This window comes from Callorhinus ursinus, unplaced genomic scaffold (genome assembly GCF_003265705.2).
Source record: "Callorhinus ursinus isolate GAN/ISIS: 27379988/994484 unplaced genomic scaffold, GSC_fseal_2.0 scaffold25, whole genome shotgun sequence".
Lineage (NCBI taxonomy): Eukaryota > Metazoa > Chordata > Mammalia > Carnivora > Otariidae > Callorhinus > Callorhinus ursinus.
The window spans coordinates 31,358,895-31,378,990 of NW_027397087.1; the positions used below are offsets into that span (position 1 = coordinate 31,358,895).

General features: G+C 50.8%; 1 protein-coding gene and 1 long non-coding RNA gene across 5 annotated transcripts in view; one reads left to right on the plus strand and one right to left on the minus strand.

The window, feature by feature from the left end:
• The window catches only part of MAP2K1 (mitogen-activated protein kinase kinase 1), a 79,957-nt gene that overhangs the window by 58,442 nt on the left and 1,419 nt on the right, over positions 1–20,096 (plus strand). For both annotated transcript variants that reach the window (XM_025883549.2, XM_073877223.1), the window contains exons 6-10: positions 13,392–13,516; positions 15,550–15,751; positions 17,101–17,165; positions 19,604–19,665; positions 20,045–20,090. In XM_025883549.2, coding sequence (XP_025739334.1) covers positions 13,392–13,516; positions 15,550–15,751; positions 17,101–17,165; positions 19,604–19,665; positions 20,045–20,090 — 500 coding nt within the window. The remainder of the gene's footprint in view (positions 1–13,391; positions 13,517–15,549; positions 15,752–17,100; positions 17,166–19,603; positions 19,666–20,044; positions 20,091–20,096) is intronic.
• Positions 7,025–12,573, minus strand: LOC141370016 (uncharacterized). Of its 3 annotated transcripts, none has more exons than XR_012373677.1 (3): positions 12,248–12,573; positions 8,091–8,238; positions 7,025–7,163 (listed from the first exon to the last, which is right to left on the minus strand). It is a non-coding gene; the product is annotated as an uncharacterized lncRNA (long non-coding RNA). The 3 variants fall into 3 exon arrangements; XR_012373678.1 differs by lacking the exon at positions 12,248–12,573 and adding an exon at positions 10,614–10,797; XR_012373679.1 differs by lacking the exon at positions 12,248–12,573 and adding an exon at positions 8,810–9,086.

Here is a 20,096-nt window from a genome sequence, read left to right on the forward strand (position 1 = left end):
GGGTAACGTTGTGGTGTCTAGTCATGGGCAGGTATGTGCTCATGTTCCTCCATGTTTATTTGCCCTTCTCCTCACCGTTGCTTCCCCCATCCAAGGAAAGTAATATTTGTATAATATTCATAGAATACCTACCAAGCGCAAGGTACTGAGTGCATCACTACAGAGGGCATGAAGATGGCTCAGAAATGAATTGCATCCTCCAGGAGCTTGGAGTCTAACGGGAAAAGTGACTCTAAATACATGGTGGAACACAGCCAGTGTCATTTTTTATGCATGAATCGCTACCCTGCCAACTTTCAAATAGAATTTGATGTGATATAATTAGTCAGGATTCTTTGGTTGTGTCAGAAATCCAGTGCAAGATTACTTAATCAAAAGAGGGCATGTAATGGTGTGGGTTACCTGTTGGAAGGCAGGGATGAATATGGGGTTGAAATGACAGTCCCAGGACCCTGTTACCTCTCGGCCTTACTCCTCCTGCTGTGGGCCTCCTTTACAGTCCGAGTCTTTTCCCTGGGAACAGCATGGACCCCACTAGCCCCGGGCCTTAGTGTTCTGTTCCAGAGAAAGCTCTGCCCACTCTCCCGCAGGCCTGAGTCACTGACTGGCTGTGGTTGGAGTGCCCGCCCACTTCTGAGCCAATCACTGTGTTCCAGGGCCTAGCGAAGTCTGGTTGGCCGTCTGGGATTATAAGCCCGCCCCCTGGCGGGGTGGATGGGGCTTCTTGGTTGACTCCCTAGCAGAAATACTTGTTGGGAGGAGCATACCCCAGAAGAGAAGAGGGGTTTTATTACTAGAGGGTGGGGAGGAGGAACAGATGCTGAAAGCTAGCAAATTCGGAAGAAAAATTATTTTTCACTACAAAAACGATTAAGCACAGGGTCAGAAAGACAAAAAACTGTTAACAGATCAAAACAATAATTAAACATTGAAGCAGAGGTGGGCAGACTGGTGGCCCACAGGCCACATATGGTCTACTGCCTATTTTTGTAGGGCCTGCAAGCCAAGAATTGTTTTTTCAGAATTTTGTGACATGTGATAATTGTGTGAAATTCAAATTTCCGTGTCCATAATGAAGTTTTGTTGGAACATAGAGTGCTTATTTAAGTGTTTTCCGTGACGGTTTTTGTGCTATAATGGCAAAGGTGAGTGGTTGCTTGTGAAAGAGACCATATGGCCCTCAGAGCCTAAAAATATTCGCTCTGTGGTCTTTTACAGAAAAAGCTTCCTGACTTTTGAGTTTTAAGGGGAAGACGAATTCCCCGACTGAGGAAACTTTAGAATTTAAGCAAAAGATTCAGCTCTAGGGGTTTTCAGACTTGAGTTCTTGGTGAAAACATGATGGACAGCATGGGTAGGAGTGAGGGTTTTTCCCTGATCCTGAAGCTCTGAAGGGAATTAACCACAAGAGTTTTGAGGTGGTCTTTCCACTCCCTGTGGAAGGAGCTCCTAGGTCTGGTGCATCTAAAGCTGATTATGAGTACCAGGGTGGGAGGTGGGGGTCCTAAGGGTGCAGCTCTGCTTCATGCCACTTAGAGCAGTGATTTGCGTTGCCAGCCTCTCGTTCTTCTTAGCCCACTCCACTGACGAGGTCTTACTTTGATCAAGACTCCGAAGAAACATTATGTAAGTTAAATTGATAGACAGCTCATACAACTTAGCCCATAAATTGTTTCTGCCTTGGAGTTGCTGGCTGGTGAAGATCAGTAAATGCCAAGAATAGTTTTAAATGTTGCCTCAACTTGTTCTTCTTTTCCTTCTGTCAGATGGGGCAGTGTGTGGCCTGCCTGGTCGTTACGTGTGGTGTTGGATGAGTAGCCCGGGCTCGCTGCACCCTGGCACAGCCAGTCTCGATTTCTGACGGGATGCATGGCCCACGGCTCTCTTCAGAGCCAGAGTAGCTTGTACCGGGGGCTGTCCTGCTAGGAGGGCAGTCTGGGAAAGTTCCTTATTGCCTGGGGAGCTGTCAGGTCCGAATGAGAGTTAAGGCTTCTGCCGAGATTCTGGGAGTGTTTTTGGATCCCAGTCCCCGAGAACAGCTGTCGTGGGTGTGCTAGCCACAGCCTCCGGAGGAACCGTGTCCTCAGCCAGGGTCAAGGTTTAGGCCCCTGACGTCTTCCTCTTGCCCTAGGCACCAATAAGCAAGATCGGAAGTGGCCCAAGTGTGCTTTTGGTTTGTTGTTGTTTTACAAGCTCTTTGTGGCAGACTCACCTGTGGTGAGTTTCTGAATGGCTTCTTCTGTGACCCTTGCAAGACACTGTCCTACCTGCCGGGCCTTTTCTGGTGTCCTGCCAGGCTTCCCTGAGCAGAACGTCACGGTGGCCCCTGAGGCTGCACACGGGATTCTGTCCCGACTGCAGTCCCTCCATCTGTAGGCTGCCCCGGGGGCGTCTAGGAGGCGGCTGGGCTGCACTGCTGCTTCCTTTGCCTGCCAGGCTTATCCACCAGTCACGTGGTGACAGCCTCAGGGGGGCCAGTGAATTTACAGGAAAAACCGATTCCTTTGAACTCTGTCTGGACTGCTCCACCTTGCAGATGGAGAGAAACAGAGAGTGGCTAATTAGTAGCTAGCATCCAGTGTGCTGGTCTCTTGGTGAGAAATGTGAGTCACGTTCTCTCTAGAATTACCTCAGCTGCTAGACCCACAGTGATGGATCATGGTTCCAGATGAGTGTCTCTTAGCACTTCAAGCGAGGCAGATGGGCCATTGGAGGAGGGAGAGTGCTTCCTCAGTCCCCTTAGGGAAGCACTGTGGAGGGGGTGTAATTGGCGCTGAGCTCTGCACCACAGGGAGACGTGATACAGGTGGCAGTGTCAGGGAAAGGAGTCTCAGGTAGAGCGGAACACAGGAATCGTGGCTCTGAGGCAGAAAACACAGGAAATAGCAAGTCGTTTGGGTTGTCTAGGTTCCTGACGGTGAGTGGTGGGAGTCCAGTAAGGAATGCTTGAAGCACTTGAGGGGAGTCTTTTAAGGTCCTGCTCAGGAGCTGGACACTATCATAGACAGCGGGGAACAAAGGAGGACTCCTACACAGGGAAGTAAGGTGAGCTGTTTTTTGAAGAAGAGGGCCCTGGCTGCTGTGGTTAAGATGAGCTGGAGGGGGGGCGAGGTCAGTTAGGAGGCCATTGCCATGGTCCAGTAAGAGAGCGAGGGTCCGAGTCAGGATAGTAGCTTCTTGGGGCGGGGGCGGGGGGGAACAGGTAGGGGAGAGGTGGTCAAGGGTTTATTCTGGGAAGTCCCTGGAGAGCAAATGGCAGGTGCCGGTGCATTCAGATGGGGAGGGGAAGGGAGTTAGAAGACTTGCTCCGTGACCCTTCCCCAGCTGGCTGTGGTGCCAGGGAGCATGAGGCCCAAGCTTGTGCCTCAAGGCTGTACCTGGTCCCTTTAGGAAAGGCCTGAGAGGTAATCCTGGGAGGGCTGTGTCATGTTCCTTATCATGTCACAAAGCCTCGTTTCTAAGGCAAACCTGGGGCTCTCCTCAGTTACAGGTAACTTCTTGAGGAGGACCATGGACCCAGGAGAGTATGTTTGATTCAGAAGTCTGGTGACCAAGCAAAGAGCAGATGTCATTAACCGTCACCCAAGATGGAGCCCAGCTTGGGTGCCTGGGTGGCTCAGTTGGTTAAGCGACTGCCTTCAGCCCGGGTCGTGATCCTGGAGTCCCGGGATCGAGTCCCACATCAGGCTCCCGGCTCGGCGGGGAGCCTGCTTCTCCCTCTGACCCTCTCCCCTCTCATGCTGTTTCTCTCTCGCTTGCTCTCTAATAAATAAATAAATAAAATCTTTAAAAAAAAAAAAAAAAGATGGAGCCCAGCTTATGATCCCCAGCACTGCAGAGTGACCACGTAGTCTAGTGGTGCATCTCCGCATGAGGCTGGGAACTAGCATTAGGCTTGATAGCACCAAATTAATGAGAAACAGATGTGGTGGGGTTTTCTGTTTCCACTTGGAAACAGCACATTTCAAATTTTTTTTTTTATAGCACATTTCAGATTTTATCATTGGAGATAAATGTCCCCTGCCTGTGAAGTGTGCGTGGTACTGTCTTTGGATGGTAGTGGCAGGCACTAAGCCCCTCTTTCTCCCTCATCCTGGCTGCCCACAGAACCTTATAGAAAGTTCCCTCCAGCTCAGCCATTGGCTTCCTGAGTGGTCCTGTCAGAGTCATTGTCTCTGAGCCTCACCTTCTTCCCACCTTCATGTAGGGCTAATCTCTTCCTTCTCCATCTCCTGGAACTGTCCTCAGGATCAGGTGAAACCCTAGGAGCACGTGTGTGTAACATTTTGCCTCGAGGTTGTGGCATTTAAAAGTCCATTGGACATATAATGCTGGGGTCCTAAGAAGCTTCTAGTCTTGACTTGGAGCTAGTGAGTGGTAGAGCCAGGATTCAAACCAGCTCTGCCTAACTCCAAAGTTGGTGGTGCCATTTCCACGCCACACTATACACCTACTTAATAGTGTAATTTTTGACACCAGTTGATAAGAACCAGTGGATATTAGGGTTCTCGAACACTAATCAGCTCAAATAGTAAAAGAACCAAACCCCAGGGAGGATGAGATTGCAGCTGTCCTGAGGAATAACGGTGTCCAGGGCCTCAAATATCATTAGCTGTTATATTTCAGTTGAGATGTATGTGGAAAAGATGCCGTTAGCACTCTCATTGGCTTCTCTTCCGATGTCGACTTTATTCTCTCCTTTTGGCTGACTGCTGTGGGAAGCATTGTCTCTGGCTTTTGTCTGATTATCAGGGAGGGAAGAGCCCCGCGCCTTCTGTTATAAAATCCTGAGGAGGGACCATTGGCCTGCTATGGGTCATGTGCCTGGACCTGCTGGGATCACCTTGGTGGGGAATGGGGGACAGTGAGTGGCCTGCCCTGTGTCAGGGCCCAGGGTCAGCGTTTTCTGTGATGGCCGCCTGGAGCCTTTGGCTGGTGAGAGGGAGGAGCACTTCTCCTAAAGAAGAGTGTGTGGTGAGCTCTGCTCAGGAGGCTCCACAAACACGTCCCGTCCATCTGGCTCACATTTGTCCTTAAATCAGCAACACACTCTGATAAGTGCCTTTTTTTAGGGGCCTGTCCCAAGTTAAGCTTGAAATGACTGATGAGTGGCCTCTTTACCTCCTTTCCAGACTTCTCTGGTGCATGATGTGGGCTTGTGACAGGCACAAATGGTCATGCCTTACTTTGGTGGAGTTTGGGCCACCCTAAATACAGTGATGTTACTAGAAATCTCTCTCACTTGGCATTTAAAAATGAACAGATCTCCGGCTCTCTCTACCTTTCCTTTTTCCAGTGTCTTTTCTCCGCCTCTCCTGCTGCTGAGCAAAATTAGCCTTCAGCAGGTCAGCAGGTTTTTAAGCTAATTTCCCTTTCTTGAATTGTGGATGAGAAGTATCCAAGTTAGGCAACATTGTTTTCTTTCCTGCAGGTGGGTGATTGGCTTTGTGATAGACCACAGATTTTCTGTCCTCTGAATTAGCCTGCAGCCTGCAAAGGGAAATGTGTGCTTGAAGGCAGTTTCATCTTTCTTTTCTTTTTTCTTTTTTTTTTAAGATTTTATTTATTTTATTTGAGAGAGAGAATGAGAGAGAGAGAGCACATGAGAGGGGGGAGGATCAGAGGGAGAAGCAGACTCCCTGCTGAGCAGGGAGCCCAATGCGGGACTCGATCCTGGGACTCCAGGATCATGACCCGAGCCGAAGGCAGTCGCCCAACCAACTGAGCCACCCAGGCCTTTTTTCTTTTCTTTTCCTTTCCTTTCCTTTTCTTTCTCTCTCTCTCTCTCTCTCTCTTTCTCTCTCTCTCTCTCCCTTTTTCTCTCTTTCTCCCTTCCTTTTTCTTTTCTTTTTCTTTTTTTTTTTAAGATTTTATGTATTTATTTATTTGAGAGAGAGAAAGCACGTGCACACAAGCAAGGGGAGCAGCAGAGGCAGAGGGAGAAGCAGGCTCCCTGCTGCTGGAGCCTGAGCAAGGAGCAAGGAGCCAGGAGCCTGATGTGAGGCTCAGTTCTGGGACTCCAGGATCATGCCTTGAGCGGAAGGCAGATGCTTAACCTACTGAGCACTTAACCTACTGAGCCACCCAGGCGCCCGGAGGCGGTTTCTTTTAATGGAAAAGTTACTTTGTGATCTTTGGCGAGGGACATCTATTTCCTTAATTCCTGATTTCTGTGTCTGTAAAATGGGGCTGCTCTGTCAAATATTATTAGGGGGTCATTGAAAATGACAGACCCAAGAGCCAGGACCTATGAGCTTTTCCCATGACTGCCCCTTTCTCTTTTCGTTTTGCTGTCCCCCCCCCCTTGAGTGTAACCCCTGTACCTTTTGCTGTGGCTTTTGTTACATCCTGTTTTAAAAATGTTGACCATTTCTTAGAATGGCAGGTACTAATGAAAACCAAATTCTGAAAAAGAAAAATGAACTCTGAGTGCTCCCAATAGTGTCTCGTTTAATTGTAAGCATTTGAGTGCCTTTTGGGTCTAGATGAAAATTGAATTTGCCGAAAGGGGTGCACAAAGGTAGAAAATGAAAGCATTTCAAAACTAATGAATCTTGAGAGGGGAGAAAAAAAATTAAATTGCACTTGGTGGCCTTGGTTGTAAGAAGTGGAGAGAGAAAAGTAGCTGCTTGTTATGCATGCTCCGAAAGTTCCCTGGTTGAACTCTGTTATGCAGAAGGAGGTAGGAAGCAGCCTCTGGTCCCCTGTCAGCAAATATCTGCAGGTGGGACAGTGCTCTGGAGCTGAGAAGGAAGCACTCACTCACCCGGAGCAGAGAAACCTTTTCTCTCACAACTGGACTTAAAGGATTTGTTTATCCCAAGTCAGATCCTGTTCGCAGATAAAGCTTGTTATGTCTGTAGTGTGAGTGACCCTCTTCCCCAACCACAACTTTAAAAAAAAAATTGAGATATGATTGACGTATAAAACATTCTGTTAGTTTCAGGCATACGGCATGCTGATTTGACGGATGTATCTGTTGGGAAATGATCACCACAATTAAGCTTAGCTAATATTCATCGCCACGTGACTACATTTATTTTTCTTGTGATGAGAACTTTTAAGATGTCCTTGCAGGGGCGCCTGTGTGGCTTGCTCAGTAGATCATGGAAGTCTTGATCTTGGGTTTGTGAGTTTGAGCCCTAGGTTGGGTGGAGAGGGTTCTTAAAAAACAAACAAACAAACAAACAGATGTACTCTCTTAGCAACTTTCAAATACGTACACTCCAGTATTGTTAACTATAGTCACCATGTTGTATGTTACATCCCAGGAATATTTTATCTAATAACTGGAAGTTTGTACCTTCTGACCACTGTCACCTGCAACTGAATAATGGCTTTTCTGAAACTTTGGAGTACAGTTCACCATTTGCCCTGTCATCTAGGCTCTGAATAATCAAGAGCCTGAGTACTGCTGTTGCCTCTGCCATTAGCTCCGTGTGTAATCTTGACAGACGTCTCCCTGACTCTGGGCCTCACTGTTTCTCATCTGTACACGGGGGTGTATGGTGCTTGCTTCTCACCATTGTTGTGAGGATTAAAGAGGCCTGTGTATTTAAAAGGCCGGGCATAGGAGGTCCTCGTTGAACCAGGGCTGTTGTGGTGTCCTCCCAGGCCGGCGGGCTTGCCTGCGCCACCCCCCACCCTCACCTTGCAGCTGCATCCATTCTCCTTCGCTGGGGGAGCCAGCGAGGGGGGGAAGCTGTGCTCTTGGGGAAGGTTGGGTGAGAGCAGGAGGTTACAGTTCATGGCTAACTGAAGGGCTTGGGATTTTCTCTGAATGTTAATTATCTTTGCTATTTAATTGGCTCCCTGAGGTCATGGATAAGTAACTGGAGGTGGCTCTGTGGAGACCATTATTTGACATACCAGGGACGGCCACCTTTCCCTTTTATTCACCTTTAGAGAAGGGTTAATAGGGATCTACCAGGGTTGCTAAGAAGAGGTCATTTGAGGCCTAAAGTCACCATTTAAAAATCTCATTTGCCTTTGTTTCTTTAACCTTTGACTCACTTATCCAAAGTTGTCTCACTTTTGGATTCAGCCTTTGTCACAGATGAGCCAGAGTCTGGCTTCCAGGTGTCACTCACCTTGCTTCTCGGGGGCCTTCATTTCTTTTCTTTTCCTCCTGTTTCTCCTGTGCTCCCCATTCTCTCCTCGGCCCTCTGTTCCTCCACGGCCCCATCTACTTCCATCTTGCGCCCCCGTAGGGAATGCAACTTCTGGTAATATTCTTCTCTGCCAAACAGAATGAGGTTGCTTGAATATAGTACTTTTGGGGGGGGGCTGACACTCACCTTGCTTCATCTGCCTGCGAAGACCTTGCCCACTAGTCAGGCTGGGATTGAGCCTGGCTGGTTGGAAGAATTCAGAGTTATCAGTCCACAGTGCCCTGAGCATCGCTCTCCCTTTGCCCTTACCATCATACCCACGTGCACATTTCCTTGTTACTCTTCAGGTTCTGTCTCCCCTAGTGGTGATGGCCTTGAGGACACGGGTGGGAACTGGGTCGTTTTTACTCGCAGCTCACTTGTAAGTGTTTATAGAATAAACAAACGACCCACTGAATTATTTAATCCAAACCCTTTGTTTTCCAGGAGTGGAGAATGCTCAGAAATTAAGTTAAAATAATGTGCTCTTGGGGGAAGAATCAGAAGGTTTTACACAGTGGTTATTTCTGGGGCAGAAAATAGTGAAGAAAATCTTCATCCACTTAGTTTTTCCATAAACCCTCCTTGTTTGTTTTTGAAGAAGGAGGGCTTACTCATTGTTGCAGGGGCTGAGTAGGATCAGGGCTCCAAACATTCACCTCTCAGGTTTCCAGGGGAAGCTTGTCAGCCTGGGGGCCTCGTGGATGCTGGATGCTTCCTTTAGAGTGCAGCCTAGCCCACCACGTCCTGGGGCTCTTCCCAGCCTCACTCTCTTGATCTTGCAGGGAGAGAAAGGGAACCCAAGGCCCAGAGAAGGCCTTGGGAGGTAGAGGGGGCCTGGGCCTGTGATTTGAACAGTGGTTGAGGTTGCTGCTGGGAAAGCTGTGGGAGGAAACCTGCTTAAACAAACGTCCCAGGGCTTTAGGAGCAGGGCAGGTTCCCAAGTGGGTAGGGGCACAGAAGAACTCGCACCTGGAAGTTGAGGTGAGGGTGAGTGGGAAAGGCGCACGGTTCACGGGCAGGGGCAAGCATGGTTAGAGGGGTGGGCCTGAACTGGGCGAGGTGGCCCCCATGGGGCTGGGTCACAGCAGGAAGCTGGAGGGCTAAGGCCAGAGCAGTGGCAGGCTGGGAAAGGCCGGCCGAGAGGCAGGGCCTGTCCCGCCCGAGGAGGAGGGGAGACGGTGAGCACGGGACAGAGGAGGGAGGGCGGCGATTGTAGAGAACAAAGGTGGGATGCCGACAGAGGAAGCACCCTCTCTGGACTTGTGTGACGCATACTTCTGCCCCCGGAGAAGAGCCTGATTGGGCTGGGTCCGCCCGGGGGAAGCATGCCCCAGCCTGGTGGCTCAGCCGCTGGCTCTGGAGTTGAGTGATTTAGAGGCCCAGGTCTGCAAGCAGCTTCTTGTCTGCCCTTCCAGGTCACCGAGGGGGCCCTGTGCGGTGTGGGTGGATCCCAGGGTGTGGTTCAGGCAGGGAAGACTCCTCAGGGTTTCCCTCTGCTCCTTGGACCCATCCCCTGTGGTCTCTGCAGCTTCCCAGGCAGTGGTGTTCTCTGGCGATGGGGGAGGCCAGAGCTGAGAGCCAGGGGTGGAGGAAAGTGGTGTTACATAAATTTGGAGAAAAAGAGGCTTGCTTGCCATGGGAATAGGAATCAGATCCAAGCAGTGACAGAGGCCGTGTGGCCACGCCTGAGCAGCAGCCTGGAGAGACGCCTCTGAGCCCACAGAGGGAGGAAAAGCAGGTGGGGGGCACCTGGGTGGCTCAGATGGTTAAGCCGTCTGCCTTCGGCTCGGGTCGTGGTCCCAGGGTCCTGGGATCAAGCCCCACATCGGGCTCCCTGCTCTGCAGGGAGCCTGCTTCTCCCTCCCCCCTCTGCTGCTCCCCCTGCTTGTGCTCTCTCTCTCTCAAATAAATAAAATCTTAAAAAACAAGAAAAAAGAAAAAACCCGGGTGGAGGTGGGGGCTGCTCTCTGTTGGGGAGGGAGGAAGCAGGGGTCTGGTGCTGTGAACTGCTCATCGTGGAGGGCGGCCTGTGAAAGAATCTGTTGGCCCTGTAACGGGGTGTGCCATGTGCTGTGTAAATGCCCACCGTGCACCAGGTCGGCCCTGGCCACCATCGGGCGAGGTTACAAGCGCTGTGACGGTCACCACCGCCTCACTGACTGTCACTGACTGGTGGGCCGGCGCTAGGACCTCAGAGGGGCTGGCTCCAGGCTGCAGGTGGAACAGGCGGCAGGGCAGGGATTTGAATACAAGTCTCTTTAGCCAGGCTGCCCTTTTGCTTGAGAACAGGGCCTAACCTGCCGAGGGCCCATTTGGGAGGTGAGGGAAGCCTCGGCTTGGTGGTCCAGGCACAGGGGTGAAGGGCCGGGGTATTCGGTGGCAAGTGTTGGAGGGTCTGGTGTGTGCTCTCCGAGCTCTGGCCTGTCGCTTAGCGGCCCCTGCTGCATCCTGAACACTAACCTCTGGGGTCAGGCGTCTGTCCTCTGTTGGAGGGCCACGACCGTATGTGGATGGGGACCAGTCGCTCCTCGGCGGCAAGTGTTTGTCGGGGCCTGTCCTAATTCTAGGTGTGGGGAAGAAACCTAAGACAAGTCAGTCCCTGACGTCCTGAAGTTGCCGATCTCCCCATGTGTTTGAAGTGATTGCACAGGAGGCTGCATGACAGGAAGTGGCTGAGGGGAGCAGAGTTGGGTCATGTGGCAGGGGGGTGGGCGGGGAGAGGACAGGCCTAGGTATTGGAGAAGGTCTGACTTCTGGTTCCAGCTGCACCCAGTTTTTGCTGTGTGCCCTGGGACAAGGTCCTAGACCGTTCTGGGCCTTAGACTGAAGGGGAGGAACCGGATTCCCTCTAAGGTGACTTCTGATGCTGGCATTCTAGAAGTCTGTATGTAGGAGACACAGGGAGGGGGCCAAGGGGTTGGGAAAGGTCTTGTGTCCTGTGCCATGATGAGGGCTGGGTCTTGGAAAGATCACCCCAGTGGCCCTGAGTGCTCGTGTGTGTACACGGTGAGTTCAGAGCCGTTCCTTCACAAGGATTTTGGAGCCTCCGGGCTGACAGTGGTGAGGCCCAGGCCGGCAGCTGGCAGCCCCGCCCTGGTGGAGCTGCTGGTGGGTGCAGAGAGGCTTGAGCTGGCTGAGCACTGTGCTTACGACTTGACCCAGCCTCTGGAACGAGGGGTGAGGTGGGAGGGGCAAGGGAAGGACTTACTGGGATACAAGAGGGTATTTTGTTTGTTTTTGTTTGTTTTTTTACTTTACCCTTGGAAAGATACTTACATAGACTTGTTAGAATCTGTTTAAGGATAAATACAGGCAAGAATATATCATTGTGCTTTTTTTTTTTTTAATATACAAATCGACGGTTTGCATCAGTCCCGTGTTGAGCAAGTCTATACCATTTTTCCAACAGCACTTGCTCACTTCATGTCTCTGGGTCACATTTTGGTAATTCTTGAATTTTTTTTTTAAAGATTTTATTTATTTATCCATGAGAGACAGAGAGAGAGAGGCAGAGGCAGAGGGAGAAGCAGGCTCCCCAAGGAGCAGGGAGCCCAATGCGGGACTCGATCCCAGGACCCTGGGATCATGAACTGAGCCGAAGCAGACACTCAACCATCTGAGCCACCCAGGCACCCCCCCAGTTCTTGAATTTTTGAAACTTTTTCATTATTATATTTGTTATGGTGATCTGTGATCAGTGATTATGCCTTGCCGAAAGCTCAGGTTAACCATGGTTAGCATTTTTTAGCAATAAAGTATTTTTAAATTCAGTTATGTACATTTTTTTTTGGCATAATGCTGCTGTATACTTACTAGACTACTGTCTAGTGTAAACATAACTTTAAAAAAAAACACTTATTTGACAGAGAGTGAGCGAGCATGAGTGGAGGGGTGGGGAGCAGGAGCAGGAGAGGCAGACTCCCTCCTGAGCGTGGATTCCCCCCGATTGGGGCTTGATCCCAGGACCCTGAGATCATGACTTGAGCTGAAGTCAGCTACTTAACCAACTGAGCCACCCAGGTGTCCCAACATAACTTTTCTATGTACCAGAAACCCCCCAAGATTCATTTGACTCTCTTTATTATGATACTCACTTTATTGCGGTGGTCTGGAACCGAACCAGCCAGATCTCCAAGGTGGGCCTGCAAATGCATTCATCTGAGAGTACTGAAGGGAAAAATAATAAAATGGGAATAGTGGTTCTAGTAGTTTTGACTTATGGGGATCTGGTTTTTTTCCTCTAATTCTCCAGATATTCTATAATAGTGTCTTTCTTACTTCTCTCAAAGACTGCCTGTCCGGTTTATGCTTTGCCCCTGGGTATGGCCTGCTTATTCAGTGAGTCTCATTGCTGATGTCTGCGCACAGATCCCTGGCCTGGGGACTTTTACCAAGTCCCAGCCTCATTTCCCCACCTGTAAATGAGAACACTTGACCCTGCTCTGTCCACTTTACAGGGGAAACGGGGGAAGAAAACATCTGGAGGTTCACCTCCCTCTGCAAAGGGAAGGACAGGTGAACTAGTAATGAGGGGGGCAGCTGGGTGGGAAGTGGGGGGGGTCCGAGTGCAGGGGAGGGGTTGGGGCTGGTTCTGGGGGTACTGCCTTGCCTGGCCCCGGCTGGGACACGAGGGGCTCTTCTGGACTGACAGCTGGTTGCACCTATGGAGGCTATTTGGGAAATGACTTTCGAAAAATCATAAGGCAGCTCCCAGCCTCTGCCACGCATATTCAGAAAGTCCACAATGCTCTGTGCTTGGTATCAAGGTCCAGAATCGAAATTCCTGCCCCCGCCGTCTCTCTGTAGTCTTTAGCCTGTAGCCTCAGCAAGCATGCAGGTCTTATTAGCTGTGTTTTTCCCCCTGCCTTATGATCCAACCATAGATACTTGTAAGGGTGATGAAGCAACGAAGTTTGAAATTCCGATTATTCGTGATAACTGATTACCTCCTGTGGGTCATGTGTTCAAGTCTGGATTCTCAGAGTGGGAATCCACTGACTTCCTGTCCTGCTTTTACAACAGGTTGCCATTTCCTCTCCTGACAATTCTTTCTTGAACCCTGAATAAGGGGGAATAAGGGACCCTGGTGTCCAGTGTTTGCAAGCCAAGGGCTGGCTATGTGATGGCTGCGGGTCTTGGACTCATGGTCAGGGCTGGTCTGTCTGGAGAGCGTTGACCCTTCCGCTCCCCAGTCCACCTGTGTCAACTCCCTCCTTTTCTGTATTCTCTCCCCTGCAGATGTCAAGCCTTCCAACATCCTCGTGAACTCCCGTGGGGAGATCAAGCTCTGTGACTTTGGGGTCAGTGGGCAGCTCATTGACTCCATGGCCAACTCCTTCGTGGGCACACGGTCCTACATGTCGGTATGAGCAGTGGGTTCCATTTCTTGAGCATTTGGCCTGGCTGGGGATAGGGGTGAAGTGGGTGGCTTTTCCTGTGGAGCCAGAACCTGTGTGCTGGGTGATGGGCTTGGAGGAGAAGGAATTGAGGGAGGAGGCATCACTGCCCCTCCCCCAGGAGGTGGCAGCATCGGCATGTTCTCTTCTTCCCCCCATGCCATGAGCTCCGCAGGGGCAGCGATAGGACCATGGGGCAGGGGGGGAATCTTAGTTGTCCCTAGGGCCTGGCTTGGGGCCTGGCATGTGGTAGGTGCTTGGGGAGTGCTTGGTGAGCAGGTTAATGTTTGGTTGACTGAATGGGTGGTAAATGGCTTGGGTGCTGCAGAGAAGGATTCAGAAAGGGGGAAACGTGACTCTGGGTGAGTGCTGGTGTAGAGGGGCATTAGGGTGAGTGGGGATCTCCATGGAGGTGGCAGTGAGTGCGGGCACGGATCAATCCGTGGGGGAGGCACAGAGGCTGGGGCATCCCAGCACATAGGGTGTTTTCCGCGTTCTCGTCCAAATCCTTGAGTGATCTCATTTGTTCTATGTGGTTGCCCCGTGAAATGCAGATCATCGCTCCCATTTTTAGAGTTGAGGAAAGCCAGATGCAGAGCCTGGATTGAAAGCCAGGTCTCCTGGCCAGTTAGTCCCCTTTGCTGAGCACGCCCTCACTTGCCTCTTGGGTCCGATTTGGCAGCTGCTTCCGGTCCCCACCGCGACAGCCACTCTCAGCATGACTGGCCCAATGCTGACCCACATTTCCACGCCCTCCACTCCAGTGACACACGGTCTTTCAGAAACATGAAACCAGTGGGCCCTTCAGCTTCTTCCCTAAGTGTCTAAGAGTTGAGTAGCTGGCATTCTGGGCCACTCACCTGCCAACTGCAAAGTTCAAAATCATTTAACAGGCCCTGGGACCTATTGATCCAGGGTTAGTGGTTTGGGTTTTTGTGGTTATATGGTCAGTTCCAAAATAGTCCAGTGTTTGAGTTAGTGAAAAATCCTATGGGAGATATTAATGATGTCCAAAAAAATGTACAATGGTCAGAATGAAGATTTTTTTTTTTTTGTAGAGTTCTTGAAATACCTGTGCCATTTCAGTTAACGCTGGATAAAAATAGTGCTTTGTGTAGCACTATGTACTTTTTCCCTGACTCTTCCTGCCAGTAACAACCCATATTGTGTAGCATTTTGCAACATCTAACATATATTTGCATTTGGTTTGACCTTCTCAGTAACCTCTGTAAGGAGAAGCGGGTGTTTTGTGATGTCTGTATTGTCACCACCACCTTCATCAGCTTCACTTTATAGATGAGGAAACTGAGGCTCAGGATCATGTGGTTTACAAGTTGCAGAATTGGGACTTGAACATGATCTCCTGACCCCAGATCCTTTGCCTTTTCTGCTGTTCCATGTTGTCCAAGGACAGTCAGTGAGTCCGTGGTGGAGCTGGTCTTAGAGCTCAACTTTCCTGACTGTAAAGACCAGTGTTCTTTCTATCCACTGCACACCTCATTCGTGACCCATGTTCCAGAAGCCGCACGTTTCAGACCCAGGTGACAAGATGAGCCTCGCAGGCTGGGCTTTGAACCAGCTACTCCGCACGTGCAAGGCAGTGATGAGGCTGGGCAAAGCTGGGGGTGTGAAGCTGGAGCCCCAGCTGAAGCGGCAGCTGGGGTCAGGTGGGCCGGAGGCTGTTAGTTGAGGGCAGTGAGGAGGCGTGGGTCAGAGCCCCAGGAGTCATCCAGGATTTGGTGAACACAGTAGTTGGAGACAGGTCAGAAACCAAATTAAAGCAGTTAGTGGAGGTCCTAAAGAAGGTAAAATCCATCAGCAGCTCCAGGGCCAGGGCCAAGACCAAGCAGGGCAGCCCACTCCCTGCAGTGCAAACAAGCCTCAAAGGGGCAGGGATTCTTGAGGCCTCCCTTTGAGCCTCCATGGGGATGGGCCTCTCCCTCTGCTGAATGGGCCTGGATTAGCTCACAGGTGATCAGAACTGTCTGTGTCTCCTGCAGCCAGAAAGACTCCAGGGGACTCATTACTCGGTGCAGTCGGACATCTGGAGCATGGGGCTCTCTCTGGTTGAGATGGCGGTTGGGAGGTATCCCATCCCTCCTCCAGATGCCAAGGAGCTGGAGCTGATGTTTGGGTGCCAAGTGGAGGGAGATGCGGCTGAGACGCCACCCAGACCAAGGACCCCTGGAAGGCCCCTCAGCTGTGAGTGGCCTGGTGTGGCCCCCGCTTGGACTGGGAGCAGGGGGGTGGGGACCTTACTCTTTTTTGGGTTTCTGGAGGGCTGATTCTCTGAACATTCTCCCAAGACTGACTGCCTGTCTCTGGATGCCAGGCTGGGGCCAGGGCGGGAAGCAGAGCAAGGGTCTCCGGGCGGGTGTTAACCTTACTGTTACTACCAACATCTTCTCACCCTTTGTTCAGAGTGCTGGCTCTGTTCCTGACACAGCATTTAGTACTTTATATGCACTATCTGAATTTTAAAAAATCATGACATCTTTTAGGTAGATTTTTTTTTGAGATAAAATTTACACAACATAAGATGCACATTTTAAAGTGTACATTTCAGTGGATTTTAGTATATTCTTATGTGTTGTGCGACCATCACCACCGTGTACTTCCAGAACATGTCCATCACCCTAACAGAAACCTCACCTCCATGAGCAATCACTCCCATCTCCTCCCACCCCCTGGCAACCGCTAATCTACTTTGTGTCTCCATGGATCTGCCAAGTATTATCTAATTTTAATAGCGATTGTTTGTGAGCACTATTATAATAATCTCTATTTAGATATGAGGAGACTGAGGCACAAAGTGCCTGACTTGTCAAGACTGCACACCGTAAATGGCCAAGTCTGAGGCCTAGGTGCTGAGCGCTGCGCAGCATGGCCTGCCTTTCGGATCACGCATACTGAGAAGTAAACCTGGTGCTTGGAAGATCCAGGCCCAGCCACCGTCTTCTGATGTACTTCCTGCTGGGGCTTGTGTGACCATGAGGACCTGGTGTCTGCCCCTGGGAGGCTCTCAGGAGAGAGGGAATGTATGAAGGGAGAAACAAGAGGAGGGCAGGGGTAGCTGATGGTGGTGGGTCACTGGAGGGGCTGCGGCCGTGGCCCCTGAGGCTGCCCTGGGACTCTGGAGGATAAAAGAAGAAACCCAAGTTCAGGGAGAATTAAAACTGAGTCCTTGAGTTACTTAGTTATTACCTTATTTACTCCTGTCTCAATGTAAGGAAGGGAAGAAGGGCAGACATGATGATTATCCATCTCCACTGTAGCAAATTCAGTACTAAGCTTAGCAGTCAGTGGATTTGCCTGAGGTCGCAAACCTTGGAGGTGGTAGAGCCCAGCCTCCTACCCTGGCTGGCCAACTGTGTGGCCTTTGCTGGACCCCTCTGTGTTCAGCCTTATCTGTGGCTCTTGTGTCTCTGCTTATCATCTACGACCCTGTTCTGGTCCCCAGGACCCTTACTCCAATCCCTAGCCTCACAGTGGCAAATAACTTCCTGTTTTTTTGAGAAGTGTTTTCTTTTTTCTTGTTATAAAATCTGTAGCTTATGGAATGGACAGCCGACCTCCCATGGCAATTTTTGAGTTGTTGGATTACATAGTCAACGAGGTAAGTACTGCATGGCTTCTTTGACTTTGGTATTTGCTTCTATTAAGAGAACAGTTTTGTTTGCACAGTGAGGCTTTTTGGGCCCCAAGGGGATTCTTGTATGGCATGCTCTTGGAATGGAGTGGCTGGTTTAGAGGTTACAGGTGTCCCTTCCCCAGCGAACATCTTTGGGTAGCTCTGAGTTTCTCTCCCTTTCTCATTGTCGGGAGCCTCGAGTGTGCCCATTCCATTCTTACTGCTTCATTCACCAGGCATTTCTTGGGTGCTTACTGTGGGCTGCATGCACACTGCAGGGTGATGGTAGGGATGAGGTGCAGTCCACAGATGGAAAAACAGAAGTCCCTAGTCGTGAAGACTGTTAGCTTCATATGGGAGGCAGGACACACACATACATACCTGTAGGATAGGGTCTTCTCTGGTAAGTGCCATTAAAAACCAGTAGATGTAAAAAAAATGACAGTGTAGAAATAGTATGGAAAGTATTCACTGTAGATTGTGTGAAAAACACTACAAAGTACTATGTATACGGTGATCAAGTCTTTAAAAACTATGAAAAAAATTCTATGCATGTATGTGCATATAAAGTCTGGAAAGTAGTATGAAACTGATTCGGGGTGATGGAAGTTTCTTTTGGCTTATTGCTGCTGGCTGACTTTAACGCAAAGAACACACATTATTTGTGTTTAAATTAAAAGAGGATCGAGGACGCAAGAGACCGACCAGCAGTCCTCCAACCCCGGTTAGAGGGGGCGGGAAGCGGTGGTGCAGAGGGTGGGGCAGGGCTAGAGGAGCAGGGCTTCGGGACGGGATGTTAGGTGGCAGGGCCAGCACGCCCGGCTCAGGGGCAGCCTGGGTAGTGCGTGAGAACCAGCTCTGTGAGGCTGGGGAGGCCGCTGGGGTACACAGTAAAAGGCATAGCCCTGTGCTCTTTAAGAGACAAGAGGAATGACTTTTCATACTTCGTACTGTGCTCTAAAACCAGACCTCAAAAGGGTCCCCTTGTCCCTTACAAACTCAACAGGGAAAATCCTGTTTCACCCCAGCATCACTGGCCAGGGAGGTTAATTGACCTCTCCTTACTGTCCAGCTTAATGCTAAGCACCATGGGACATGCAACAGAAGGATGTGATCTCAGCTGTTTAAGGACTCAACGAGGCAGAATGGCTTGCATCTGTGGTGGTGAAGAAGGCCACCCTCTACTGCTGGGACCTGAGCTGGGGGGGCCACATTAAGACAGGAGATGGCCTGGGCTAAATAAGCCGCTGCCAGTCTCCTGCCCTGCTTGCCTCTGGGGGGCCAGCTGGCTTCATTATCCTCTTCGTACAGGTGAGGAAGCTCAGGCACCAGGAAGAAAAGCTCAGGTGCTTCCCACCCAGTGCTCTTCCTTTACCAACCACACCTTCCAGGCCACTGGGCTGTATGGCAGCAGGTGTGGGTGCCTCACAGCCCTGGCTTTGCCCCCCATCCTGCTCAGGACTAGCCTGGCCTCGGGAAGCCAAGCTGTCTGTCTCTCCCTTGAGCGTTCCTTTTCCCTCTCAGCAGCAGCAACAGTCTGCAGGGTGCCCTGAGAGCTGGGTTTTAGTTCCTGACTCAGATCAGGCTCACTGACCTGCTGTTCTGGTAAGGCCTTCCAGGCGAGAGGGTGAGGCAGGGCTTTTAGGTGGTGTCAGTGTCTTAATTTTCAGTCTCAGATCGCCTGTTGGTCTGGGTTGCACATCAAGGCAGTGCCATCCCGGGCACAGTCTGGGAGTGTGCTCACGAGGAAGCTGCACTCAGACCCAGCACAGGTTGCGCGGGGGTGGAGCGCATGAGCCAGGTGCCCCAGCGCCCTGTCCCGTGTGACCCTGCATGACCTCCACTGCATACCCTGGGAAAACAGAGCTGGTGCCCGTGTCCTTGCACCAATGCCTGCGCACGGCCGCATTCCTTGAGTGAGGGTGCAGGGAACATTCCTTCCAGACTCAGTCTTCTGTCAGCCACTGTTTTATTATTAACCTTGCTCCACTTCTTCAGGTGTCAGAAAAGGGCTATACATTTTATTACTATTTAGGTAGCTTCTGTGACGTGCACAGGTGGGGGTCTGCATAGCCCCCTAGCTGCGGCCGCTAGTAATTGCTGGGTATGTGTCCACGCCACACCGCAAGGTTTACAGTTGGGAGTGTCATGAGGCCCTCCGCAGCTCAGAGAACAATAAACTAAGATTCACCGAGAAACAGTGGTTTGTTTAGTCACTAGACAAGAGAGTGGCAGAACACAACCTGGGCCGTAGTTCTAAGTGTGCGTCGTGAGACCAGAGGTCCCACCTGGCCTCCCAGGCCTGCCTCCCCGTGGCTGTGTAAGGGCAGCACCGCGCCAAGGTCTGAGGGGGGGGGTGTTTGTGGGGAATATGGGTGGAGAAGGAAGCCACGCCTTTCTTAGGTCTTGACATGTATTTGCAGCCTCCTCCAAAACTGCCCAGTGGAGTATTCAGTCTGGAATTTCAAGATTTTGTGAATAAGTGGTAAGTCCCCTCCTTGCCCTCTGCAAGAGTACGCTGCTTTTGTCAGCCTCTCCGCCCAGTCTTGGGGAGCAGAGCTCTGCCCTTTCCCCTGCACTTCCAGAGTGCCACGACTTCGGGGACTGGTCAGACGACGGCAGTGGATGAAGCTGCAGCTTTCGGCACCTGCTCTGCAGGGCCTGGCATGGTGCCTTTTGGTCTTCGTTTAATTCCGCAGGCATTTGTTAACCTGTGGGCGTGCCGCTCTGCCAGAACAGAAGGCGGAGAAGGCTCAGGCACTCCTCAGAACGGGGGGGGGGGGGGGGGGCAGGCACATAAGTGCAAGCAATTTGAGGGGAAACCAGCGCCAGGCAAGCTCTCTCACCTTATCTTTTTCTTTCAGCTTAATAAAAAACCCAGCAGAGAGAGCAGATCTGAAGCAACTCATGGTAAGT